Consider the following 13,358-nt stretch of genomic DNA (forward strand, 5'->3'; position numbering starts at 1 on the left):
CAGCCATCAAGCCGGCTCTTTGGCTTCGATCCTACTGCTAATGGAGGCCTGCTTTCCCCCGTGGGGCAGCATGAACATAGTTCCTTGGCTACCTTCACCCCAAATCTTTATTATTCTTAATTCTAATCTATGCCATATCAGATATTAGGATCTTACTATATTTTAATATATGAGTCAACTCACTGGGATTTAATAAGACAATGAGGAAAAAAAAGGAATGCTCACAGACACAAGATAAAAGAAATCTTATAATATGTAATCACATTAAGAACTGTACCTCTAACTTTAATCTCATTGAAAGTCAAGTGTTAGAAAACTTTCTTCTGGATCACATTACAGGAAATGCAAAACGCTAACACTTCATCTTCCTATCCAAGTTAGCAAACGAAGCGCATACACTTCCATGCTATCAACTGCCTGTCACCATCATCTCATGGAAAGAGGGAATAGTTCGCTTGAAACTAATGCTTATCATCTATTATGTTCCTTAAAACTTAATTTAAAAATGACTAATTAAGAATTTTCACTATTCAATTCAATATAAAGCAAAATTATTTTGTGCCTGCCCTGGTACTCCAAGTTTCACCACAGAGAAAAGCTCAATTTAGAAATAAGAACAGTAAGTTATGTTCAGATACATCAATGCCAATGCTTACCTGGGAAAAAAGATGGCCATCCTCTTCCCTATGAACAAGATTGGAAAGGTAACAGTGAACCAAAAGGTGAGAGTCATCCAGGATGGTATTAAACCAGCGCCTTGTGGGGAGCAGGGCCTAGAAAAAAGGAACACCACAGCAATAAGGCTGCAGATTCTCTGCAGCTGGAGGTGAAACTACTGATATTTAACTCAGAAGTATTAATCACATCCAAAGTACCCTCCAGTCTCCCAAAGATGCCATGCACAGAGCAAGGTCCACATTGTAAACACACTGTTAATATTTCTAAAAAAATACAGCACTGAAAAAAATCTCAGCGATATCTCAGCCAGTAGTTTTCAAACAAAATCCTGTATGAAATTCCAGTAAGTACTATGTGCAGGTTTAAAAATGGAGCTGCTTATGCCCTGGTCAGTGTGGCTAAGTGGTTAGAAAGAAGGGAGAGGAAGAGAGAGATAGAAACATGGATGAGAGAGAACATGGACTGGCTGCCTCCTGCATGTTTCCCACTGGGGAATGGGCCCACAACCTGGCCATGTGACCCAACAGGGAATGGAACCTGCAACCTCCTTGTGCATGGGTCGACACTCAACCACTGAGCCACACCAGCTGGGCAAGAATCTTAATTTTAAAAATTGACAACAGCAGCTATATCTTTCTTTATCAACAATATTATGCAAAATTTTAAAAGTGAAATTATTAAAGATATGGCCATAAACCGATGACTTCAGCCACTATTCAGAACTCTATGAAGGGATATTAAAATGTGACAGACTAAACTGCCACTACTGAAACTCACGTTTAATGACAATACTAAATAATGTTTTTTCTACAAACAGCAGCTTTCTAAAAATGTCAAGGGTCAGTCAATTGCTTCTGACTTTCTTCTCTATGAGACACCTTGAAATAGGTACAAACTAAGGCCAGTTTGAGGTGATAAAAAAATATTTCAGCCCTGGCCAGTTTGGCTCATCGGTTAGAGCATTAGCCTGTGGTCCAGAGAGACCAGGGTTTGGTTCCTGCTAGGGACATGTACTTCGGTTGCAGTTTGTCCCCAGCCTTGGTTGGGTTGTGTGCCGGTGGTAGCCACTCGATGTGTCCCTTTCATGTCGATGTTTCTCTCTCTCTCTCTTCCCCTCTCTCCCTCCCGCTCGGTCTGAATAAAAAATGGAAAAATGCCCTGGCCAGTTTGGTTCAGTGGTTGAGCGTCAGCCTGCGGAGCAGAGAGTCCCAGGTTTGGTTCCCGCTAGGGGTACATACCACACACACACAAAAAATAAACTTAAAAAATTTTTTTAAAAAATGGAAAAATGTCTTCTGGTGAAGATAAATATATATATTTAGTCATATGCTTAATCTTAGCCTCCTTAATAACTATATAACAGAAAAGTCACTGTATACCTCTTACCTCTAGATCAATCATGAGTTCAATGAATCTTTCACAGTAATGAACTTTGTCCATAGTGACAGATTCTAGGCATAACAGAGAAGACAGGTTAGAATTTTCTTACTTAGGTTATTCTATGGTACTATATCCCAAACTTGGAAGTTATTTAAACAAGGTCACTTGTCTCTTATTCATCAGAATTAGACTACGGTAGAGTAGGGCAGGCCCTACCCTTATATTAGCTCTACAAATACCAGAAAATGAAAAACCTAGCTTGGATCAGAAACACATTATAAAAATAAGATTCGCAAAAATAGTTTAAAGTGTTAATTTTTAAAAATCTGTAAGGCAGTTTTATGTCAGTTCTTGCCCAACTTTCCTTATTGTCTTCACATGCTAGGTTTCTAGAACTTCTTTCATATGCATAAACACATACACAAATGTGTACATGTATACATACAAATATACTGTAGAATGCAGAGCAAATGGGTGGGAAAGGTATACACCAAACTAATTAAAGTGATAATTTTTATGACTTTTTCCCCACTGTACATGTATTCCTTTTGACATTAACATGTCAATGACACATAGAGCAAAACAGTATTTTTTAAATCACTATCTTATTTTATACTATCCATGAGCATTATATAATCCATCCATCTTTGAACTGACACACTGTTTTCAACATCTTGCTTGTTCCTTTGCAGCAAGTTAATAAATTCTGAGTGAAGCTCAAGACCAATCTAAGAAATCTTGTTTTCTGACTATATATAATAAACAATAATGGCAATAGTTAGTGGTTTAATGGTTAAAATTACTGTAGGCTCTGTTGTTACTTGATTATCAAACCTTCCTAAATGACCACAGATAAACATTCCATAGTTAGAGACATCAATTTTTTGTGAACTAGTTATTACAGATACTAGTAGTTGTAAGCACTCATTATTACAAATTGCTGCAAGAAAACCAAATCTAAGTCCTCTTCTAAGTGTAAGCAGCTTAAATGAAAGATTTAAATTTACTAACATTGACTTAGATTATAAGCATATGTAAATTTTTTTACTGATGCTGACAGTAATATTATGCCCCAAATCAGATGCAACTGATTTATAGCATTAGTACTGTTCCTCGCTGAATTATAGGTATGATTTTCAATTGTAAAATATTATTTGGAGGGTCAGCATTTATAAGTAATTCTATTGTATTTTTAGTGTTAAATAGCACTACAGTACATCTATAGAGCAGTTCTTAGATTATATTCCAGTTAGGAAATAAGATATTATTAACCAGTGACATACCTTACATAGCATATACACCTTTATTAAGTAAACAACATTCTACTTGCATTCACTAAATGTTTATAAAGATCTTGTAAACCCAGCATAATGTAATTCGCCCTACTTGGCATATAACACACACACACACATAGTATAATCATGATATATTGTAAAGTATATACTCTACATAGTTTATAGTTATATTTGCTTTATCAATAAATGGGGGCCACAATGGAAGAAAATCCTTTCCATTTTGCCTTGTACCTCATAACTCAAAAAGAATTCTCCGCTTCCTCTCCAAAGGGTATCTGATGTCACTTAAAAACACAATTCAGCACCATACTATAAATGCCACGTGGACAGGGTCTATGACTCACTTGTTTACCACTTTGTCCTAGCTCCTTGTTCAGGACCTGGGTCTTGTAAGCAAGCTCAAAAGTAATTTGCTAAATAAATGAACATTTAAATAACCAGGCTGATGCCTTTAATATATGTAAATTTTTCATGGCAGTCACAATATTCAGAATGGTAATATATTTGAAAATGGGAGGACATCATACATTTTGTCATCATAATTTTTAAAAAATCATTCTAAGAGCAGTTTTTAGAGTCAAGATAAGTAAATCCTATAGGGGAATCTAAATAACTTTACAAATCAGCTGAGCAAAAGTAAATAGTTACCAGAAAGTGGGACTGACTTCAGCACAGAGATGAACTTCTGGATGAGTTGTGAAAGAAATCTTCTTTCTTGATAGGCTCTAAAATCACAGATACAATGTTGACCAACCGTATTGAAAAATAAAAAATGTTGAACAAGCATTTCTTACACTGTTGAAATGTTCTATTTCTCTCTGAAATTGGGACCATAATCTGAACACACAGCTTCTTTGAATGTAAATACGGCGGCACGTGAGGAAGAGAAAAGCCTCAGCACTGCCCTGATAAGTCAGCTCAAAAAGCAACTTCCTTCTAAAGGGAAAAGTTTGCACCTGTGATTTAAAGACCAGGACAAGAAAGAGTTTTCAAAATTTCACTGATAGCCTGTCCTTAACATTTAAACTCTATTTAAGTATGTAGTTAAAATAAGATGAGCAATTTTATACTTTAATATTCTCCAAGTATTAAATATAATAGAGCATTACAATGTTTAAAAATTAAATGTTAGTTTAAAAAACAGTTTCTACTCCTTACTAATTTAAGATGCTCTATGTACCAATGAATCAACAAACTGTCATCAGGTAGTAGAGTTACACATGATTATACCAGTCCTGCTGGGGACAGAGAGGAGGGAAATGACAAGTCCATAACATAAAGATAATTAGTAACACAAACCAGCATGTATGTAATAAAACTGGCTGACATTAACTGAGCATTTACTGTGCCATGATCTGAGCTGTGTTAAGTATGTCATTTGAACAATCTCATTTAATGCTGAAAACCATTCTATGACATGGATACTATGTTCCAATTTCCTACTAAGGCTCAAAGAAGTGAGGTAACTTGCCCAAAGTTACACAGCAACTGAGTGTGGAACCTAGCTTAGTTGGATTATAGAATGATACTCTAAACAGTGATTATTTACCTTTTAATTAGTTTATGACACATACAAACTAATTACTAAAATTCTGCAGCACATCAAAAAATATATTATTTTTTTTCCAATCTGACAATAAATAGGTATAAATTTTGATTCACTCATATCAGACGTTTACTCTTGTGTTGGCTGTTGTCATTTTTTTATTTGATAATCTAAGGGAAAAGAGGTCAGCGCTTCTGGCTAAATAGTAAGGTCTTGCATGTTTAAAAAATTCCTGCAGCACACCGGTTGAAAACTGCTGCTCTAAACAACTGTACATATTATAACCTTTACACAAACACCTGGTGTTTCAATAAAAAACACACAGCGTGTTTCTGAAATTCGGAAGAAGAAAGTACTATGAACTACAGTAGTTGGTCTGGAAGAGTGTTTAAAAGGTTAACCTTCAAGCAAATGGAATGGACAGGATAGGAAAGGGTACTTAGGGAACGAATATTTTTAAGAAACAATGAATAGACTAGTCTAGTTATTTGAGAGTCACAAGAAATAGATGGAGGTTTCTGAATGTCACTGTAAGGAGTTTAGAGTTTATCCTACAGGAATAAGAAACCCATGAAAGCTTGTCAGTAGGACTATGACAAAGTAAGCATAATTTTCTATGAAATGGCTAGTTAGCCTCACTACTGTAGGCAAGTTAGAAGAAATGTCAAATAGGAACTCATTGTAGTGGTTTGGTGAAGAGGCTACAAAGGCCTCAATTAGACAACAGCAGTGTGAACAGACAAGAAAGGAGATGATGGACAAAAGATGAATCCAATAGGACTGGCTGACTGGATATAAATAGCTAGTCACAGAATTCGGGTGTTCCAAGCCCAAATGACTGAACAAATTCAGAGGAACAGGGCTGAAAGGTGAGTTTGGGAGGAAACCACAATGAGTATTACTTGATTAAGCCAAATTGGAGTTTATGGGAATGCATCTAAACAGAAGTATACAGCAAAGAGTTATACAAAGATAAGAACATATAGAAGTCGGGGCCAGGGAGATGTAAGGTAAATCCTATTGAGTTAATAGAGTTTTTTTTAAAAAGTACTCAAATGATGCAAAGATGCCACGTAATTAGTCCAAAAAGAGTGGAAAAAAGCAACTAAAGGTAGAGAAAGAAAAGGGATTACTGCCAGAACAGTCATGTAGTAAAAAGGGCAAAAGCACAATTAGACCAGTTGGCCTCAGAAAGACAGAGAAATAAACCTCTTAGAGTATGCAGATCTTCCCTCTGTGTCCTACTAACAGAACTCTCGTCGATAAATACTTGCTACCAGACTTTTATATGACTGATAATAATTACTATTAAAATAACCCATGACCCCCACCTTCTTCTTTAATCCTTATACTTGACTGTTTTTCTCTTTGGCATGTGTCACCATCTAGTATACCATATAACTCTTCTGTTTACTGCTGTGTTCCCCAACCAGAACGTAAGCTGCACAAGAGCACGAACTGCTTTCCATTATGTTCTCTGCTGTATCTCCTGCACTACTGTTAAGAGTGAGGGAGTAAGAAAAAGAAAGAGAAGTTGGATGGACAGCCTGAAGACTGTGAAGAAAATTGTGAACCATCCATTGCAGACAGATAATGGAAAACAGGCAGGGAGAAGACCACTGGTGTACTTATCCTTGGGGCAGAGAGAAGGGAAAGAAAAATGTGGTAAAAACACTTCTTAATCATGCATTTGGTTCAGTATTATGTAAAAGAAATAACAAAATTAGACAACATCGTCCAAGATCCACAACCCAGCGTAATAACCAACATGGAATGAAGCGTTGGCAACATACTGTTCTCTTGCTTCTGGATCCATCTTTTCATCATTCTTCTTAATCAAGTTCCAGAATTTTTTGAGCTTAGGTGTCTTTTTTAATTCTAATTCCAATCGTGCCTGAAAGAATAATGAAATATTAAATCACCAGTAAGCTCAAAGTTTATAAGGATAAAGATTAGATCAACTATTAGTTTTCTAATGTATGAATATAACACAGAGTAATGGAATAAAACCTGAAAACTAAGAAACTAAAAACTGTATTTTAAAAAACTATTCAATTCTAACACTTGTTATTAGAAAAAACTAAGACAAAAGAAACTGCCTTTTCTAGTCAAGATTTTAAGCTCAATAATTATTTAAATTCCTTTCTTATTTCTAAAATTAATTTCAGTTTGAAAATGTGAACATTAACACTATCAGCAAGATGACTGAAAAAGTTTGAAGATAGAGTCTGAAACAATGAACATAAAACAGGTATTACAAGTGAACAAGGCAATGTACATATCATCATATTCTTATGGCACTTGGCAGTTTTTAACTTACTATTAATCATTTATGTGTCTGTTTTCATACCCATCAACTGGTACCTATGAATGAGCTTGCATATCTGAGTGCATGCAAAAATACTCAAATGCAATAAATGGCAATCTGAATAAAGCATTATTCTGAAATTTGAGTTTTAACTTTACTCCCTAAGGTCTGTTAATTTGACTTTGATACTAGTATGTATTTCTAATAAGTACCTGATAAAAAAGTGAAGTCATTAATATTAAATATAATCCAGACCTTCTCCTATAGCTGTATGTATATTCCAATCATGGAAAATAAAAAATTAAATTCTGTATTGTCTTATCCGAAGACATACATAAGAATAATCACATTTTGCTAATTTAAGGCCCATAGATATTACTTTATTTCACCTCACAATACTGAAATTAGGTAAGATATATATTAGCTTGCACATAAGAACTTTAAAACTGAAAAACTATATAATGCATAGTAAATTATATACATTTTTAAGCAGAAAAGGGGGTATTTAGTTATCATTTTATATTCATAGTAAAACTACATAGTCTAAAACCACATGTTGCATTTATAACATATATACAAGTAAATTTGAGAATTTAAACACTTACAGGCTGTAAGCCCATCCACATTGGGAGGGAGATTAGCTGTTGTACTTGACTTCGTATCAAGTCTACCTCCTGTTTAAAGCACAAAGAAAACAAGTTTATAAACACACAAACATTTTAACCTAAGTTTTTATATATGCAGCATAGCGCCTTTTCAAGTTCTGGGGGGGAACATGCCACCAATACCTTCAAATTAATGACATTGTAATATTAAGAAGTTCAATACTTTATTTTAAAACAATCCTCATTCGCACTTTCTATATTTGTGAATTATCCTACTTGCAAAAATGTATTTGTAATACCTAATTCAATACTCTCGACACTTGCAGTCATCCAGACAGCACAGAGCAGTGAAAAATGGGAGTTGTCCAACATGCACATTTCCAGCTCTGTCTTCTTGTTTCAGATCTTCTATAAACAAGTGTCCTTTTCCTGGTTTATTTAGTGTACTTTTTCATTGTTATGCTTTTTTTTTTGGTGGTTTTGCTATTTAAAATGGTCCCCAGCAACAGGGTTGAAGTGCTGTCTAGTGTTCCTAGGCTCAAGAAGGCTATGATGTGCCTTACAGAGAAAATATGTGTCTTATATAAGGTTCATTCATACCTAAGTTATAGCTGTTTGCCATGAGTTCAACGTTAATGAATCAACAGTGTATGTCACATATGGCGTCTTTAAACAGAAAAACATATAAAACAAGGATATATATTGACTGGTTGATATAAATGTGATCAAAGAGGCTTGCTGAACCTAACCCTATATTTTGCCTTAGGAGCAATGGTTCAGGTTTCGCTAATTCAGGGTTCACAGCTACTTTAAAGAATATAAACTGCCTCAGAAAATGAGAATTGACAGTATATTGAAAAAAAAAAAATACTATTTCAGTAAGCCAGATTTTAAGTTAATTCAACCTAGCACCAAACTAATAAAATCTTGTTTCTGTTCAATTTTTGATAAGACATCGCATCTATTTATATTTGCTTTGATTAGTTTAATAAATGTTAAAGAGGTAATAGAGGCATTCAATAGAGGCATGATAAATTTTTTTTTTGCCTTTACAAGATCCATGGGAGGTAGTACATAGAAACGGGTAATAAGCATCGGTCAATCAACATGCAGTCTTCAGGATAAGGAACAACCTCATGCATCCTCCTGCAGGGGTCTAAGTGCACTATCAATTCAGAAGCACTTATCCTTAAATAAATAGGTATATACCTTCAGATAACCACAGTAGGGAAGCACAAATAAAATATTAATTATTGTAAATATTTAATTTTTTACAAGATAATCTTATGAAGAATTAGAAATGTATTATATACAGCCCAAGAGATTTTCAAAGATCATCCACAAGTACCCCTAATCAGTCAACACAAAACAACTCTCCTGCTGACCTGCCAGCCTGTGCGTGAAGTATGACTGAAGAGTAACGAAACTGTTTTTGTGTGTAGCTATAGCACAGATCTCATTACTCAAAGTTCCTATTAACCAGGCTCTTTGCTGCTGTACCTTGGAGAATTTCAGTTCTCATTATCATTTTTCTTAGAGTCTAATAGAAAAAAAGGAGAGAGCAAGTCCAAATCTATTAAAAAGCAAACAGATCTTGTAAAATGGGTGATTAAGAAGTGGCTGAAATTAAGCTGTTAGCATTATCCTCATTCCCCATTACTATAAATGAGAGTCGGCTACAGAGGTAATCTTATCTATAATCAACTTAAAAGAACAAGAAAACTTGAAAGTTCCCACAAAAGATAAAGTAAAATTACCAAACTATTGAAGCAGTGATCAAGAAAAAGCAGTAAGACTGTCTGTTCATGGAGTGAAAATTCACCATCTGTTTCAGCCAATGCTGCTTTTAAGATACACTTGAAAAAGAATGGGAAGTGGTCTGGCTTCTTCTTGAAAATCTGAAAAGAGAAAAAATAAAAATTCATTTTGAAACGGCTTGCTCACCTCTTTTTCTCCCTTAAACAAATACTGGTAGACTTTTTAGGAGTCTATTAAAAAAGTAATTACAAAAAAGATTATTTGCTAACTTATAAATAATGGTAGCAAGTTAAATATAGGTTTCTGGACTATTGACAGTTGCAGAAATCTTTGGCTAATAAAATAACGGCGTTAGCCCTGCCAGTGTGACTCATTGGTTGAGTGTCGACCCATGCACCAAGAGGTCACCAGTTCGATTCCCAGTCAGGGCACATGCCCAGGTAGTGGGCCCAATCCCCAGTGGGGGGCGTGCAGGAGGAGGCCAATCGATGTTCTCTCTCATCACCGCCCCCCCGCCCCATCAATAAAGAAAAGAAAATAATGGCTTTAATTCCTTTATTTTTTCTTCTGTGGATGAATTATGCCGGTAACTAGCTTATGCTTTATTGTCTTATTAAGAATCTGAAGTGTTTTAATTCTTCTGATTTAAACAAAAGAAACATCTTTAGCAAAATTACAATGCTCCCACTCTAACCTAAAGGACAGCATCTCCCCTTTACTCTTAATATGTAAACAATGGTTTTTTACAAATATAAATAATATAAAAGTATTCAAGTCTCTTTTTGATCTACCTCTCTATCTAGTTTCCGCCACATCTCTCTTCTTTCATAGACAAGTGCTCCAAACGCATGGTCCACACTCGTTGCTCTCCTTCACTTCTCTAAAACAAGCTTCCACCACAGCAGCCCCCTGAAGCTGCTGCCGCTGTCAAGTCCAATGGACTCTTACCCACCCTCAACTCCTGTTCACTGTGCTGAAGGCTCCTCTTCCTTTGTCACTTATGTAGCAGCGCTCCTAGGATTCTAGCCTCATTCCTCTTCTTCTACCCCTCCCATTACTTCAACTACCAAATGCTAATGATTCCAAATACACCTCTTCCATCCAGATTTCTCTCTTTAGCTCAAATCTTTAAATTCTTCTGTAATAATAATGTTACATTCCAAAGGCAATTTTAACTCGGTAAATCCAAAACTCAATTCAACAATTTTGTGCCCTCCAGTGTACTCCTAAATCCTCTTTACCTATCTTGGTAAAGAGCATTATAATCTTTTATATTCACTTGTCCAAGCTTAGAAAGTTTTTGAAAATCACATCCTTCTCTAATGCTACTTCAGAGATCAAATCCAACCCATTCTACTTTCTAAATCTCTGTATAACCTCTTCTCTTAATCTGTATTGCCATTTCTCTATTTCAAATCACCAAAGCTGTCTTTTTATTTTTTTATTTATATTTTTGTTACAGATGTTTCTCCTTTTTTACCCCATTGGCACCCACCTCCCTACCCCACCCCGACCCCATCCCCGGTTTTGTTGTCCATGTCTATTGGTTATGCAAACATGCATATAAGTTCTGTGGTTTATCTCTTCCCACCTCCCCACCCCCTCTTCTGAGGGATGTCAGTCTGTACCCTACTTCCATGTTTCTGGGTCTACCGTACTCCTCAGACTGTTATGTTCATTATATTCCGTATATGAGTGAGATCACGTGGTATTTGTCTTTTTCTGCTTGGCTTATTTCACTTAGGATAATACTTTCCAGGTCCCTCCATGTCGTCTCAAAGGATAAGAGATCTTTCTTTCTTATAGCTGCATAGTACTCCATTGTGTACATGTACCACTGCTTTTTTTCCATTCGTCTACTGATGGACACTTGGGCTGTTTCCAGATCTTAGCTATTATAAATGGTGCTGCTACGAACATGGGGGTACATATATTCTTTCTGATTGGTGTTTCAGGCTTCTTAGGGTATATTCCTAGAAGCGGGATCACTGGATCAAATGGAAGTTCAATTTTTAATTTTTTGAGGTAACACCATATTGTTTTCCATAGTGGCTGCACCAGTCTGCATTCCCACCAGCAGTGTACTAGAGTCCCCTTTTCTCCACACCCTCGCCAACACTTGTTGTTTGATGATTTGTTGATGGCGGACATTCTGACAGGTGTGAGGTGATATCTCATTGTTTTAATTTGTATCTCTCTGATGATTAGTGATGTTGAGCATTTCTTCATATGTCTCTTGGCCATTTGTATGTCCTGTTTGGAGAGGTGTCTATTCAGCTCCTGTGCCCATTTTTTTTAATTGGGTTCTTTGTCTTCCTTTTGTTGAGTTGTATGAGGACTCTATATATATTGGAAATTAACCCCTTATCTGATATATCATTGGCAATGATGTTCTCCCATACAGTGGGTTGCCTTCCATTTAGATTATTGTATCTTTTGCTGTGCAGAAACTTTTGAGTTTCATGTAGTCCCATGTGTTCATTTTTTCCTTTGTTTCTGTTGCCTTCTGCTCCGTATGACGTCCGAAATTTTGTTGCCTACATTTTCTTCTAGAATTTTTATAGATTCATGGGTCACATTTAAGTCTTTTATCCATTTTGAGTTTATTTTGTGTATGGTGTAAGTTGATGGTCTAGTTTTATTTTTTTGCATGTAGCTGTCCAATTTTCCCAACACCATTTATTAAAGAGGCTGCCTTTACTCCACTGTATGCTCTTGCCACCTTTGTCAAATATTAATTGAGCATATTGCCTTGGGTACCAAAGCTGTCTTTTTAATATGTAAACTGATCAAGTCATTCTCTGGCTCAAAAGATTTCCCCTCTCCTTTCCTATAGTAGTTTGAAGCAACTTCAAGAAATCCCTAAGATCGTAAGACACAACAAGGTCCATATTTTACTTTGAGCTCTAATCTGCCATAAGATAGTAGTCACTTAATGAATATTTGACAGAAGCAACCATGCTTTTTATCTTTTTTTTTTTTTTAATTTTTTTTTATCCTCACCCGAGGACATTTTTCCAATTTTTTTTTTTGTACAGATAGAGTGGGAGGGAGAGAGAGGAAGAGAGAGAGAGAGAAACATTGACGTGAAAGGGACACATCGAGTGGCTGCCACCCGCACGACCAACCAGGGCCGGGGACAAACTACAACTGAAGTACGTGCCCTTAGCGGGAACCGAACCCAGGTCTCTCCGGACCGCAGGCCAACGCTCTAACCGCTGAGCCAAACCGGCCAGGGCCATGCTTTTTATCTTAAAGAGTCTAACACCTTTTCATTTTGGAGGTCAGTCCCTCAAAAGAGATGACCAGTATCCATGCCTTTTTTCATTTAAAAAAAGAATGGCTGAAAGGGAAGAAACATGTTATGGTGGCCAAAGTAAACCCAGATTTTGAACCTCTACTGACCAAGCCTCTATTATACTAAGCACAAAGAGAAAATGTCAGTCTATTAGAAATTTCAAAGCAGGAAAACTGATCCCAGAGCAGAGACAAAGAGAAAACTGAAATTACAATATAAACATGTCTTGATTTGGAAATGCTATTTTATACATGTAAAACCACAAATATATACTCCCAGTTATGAATAAGGCAATGCAAAATATTAGCTCATCTGAGTATTATCTATTCGCACTAGTAAATATAAACTTTATCTGATTTTAAAAGTCTTTATAAGCACAAAGTGGAAAAAATAACACCACGTTCGTAATTTTTAAATTAATAGTAAATTAGTTTGAAGAAAGTATAGAAACCAAATGAAATTTAACATTATTTTGTTATACATCTATTCT

General features: G+C 35.8%; 1 protein-coding gene across 5 annotated transcripts in view; it reads right to left on the reverse strand.

Moving 5' to 3' along the window:
- AQR (aquarius intron-binding spliceosomal factor) overlaps nucleotides 1–13,358 on the reverse strand; it is a 90,504-nt gene that overhangs the window by 61,007 nt on the left and 16,139 nt on the right. For all 5 annotated transcript variants that reach the window (XM_036259252.1, XM_036259246.1, XM_036259261.1 and 2 more), the window contains 6 exons: nucleotides 9,570–9,710; nucleotides 7,813–7,881; nucleotides 6,693–6,793; nucleotides 4,002–4,078; nucleotides 2,065–2,129; nucleotides 657–773 (listed from right to left, as the gene is read on the reverse strand). In XM_036259252.1, coding sequence (XP_036115145.1) covers nucleotides 657–773; nucleotides 2,065–2,129; nucleotides 4,002–4,078; nucleotides 6,693–6,793; nucleotides 7,813–7,881; nucleotides 9,570–9,710 — 570 coding nt within the window. The remainder of the gene's footprint in view (nucleotides 1–656; nucleotides 774–2,064; nucleotides 2,130–4,001; nucleotides 4,079–6,692; nucleotides 6,794–7,812; nucleotides 7,882–9,569; nucleotides 9,711–13,358) is intronic.

Source organism: Molossus molossus, unplaced genomic scaffold (genome assembly GCF_014108415.1).
Source record: "Molossus molossus isolate mMolMol1 unplaced genomic scaffold, mMolMol1.p scaffold_m16_p_1, whole genome shotgun sequence".
Taxonomy (NCBI): Eukaryota; Metazoa; Chordata; class Mammalia; order Chiroptera; family Molossidae; genus Molossus; species Molossus molossus.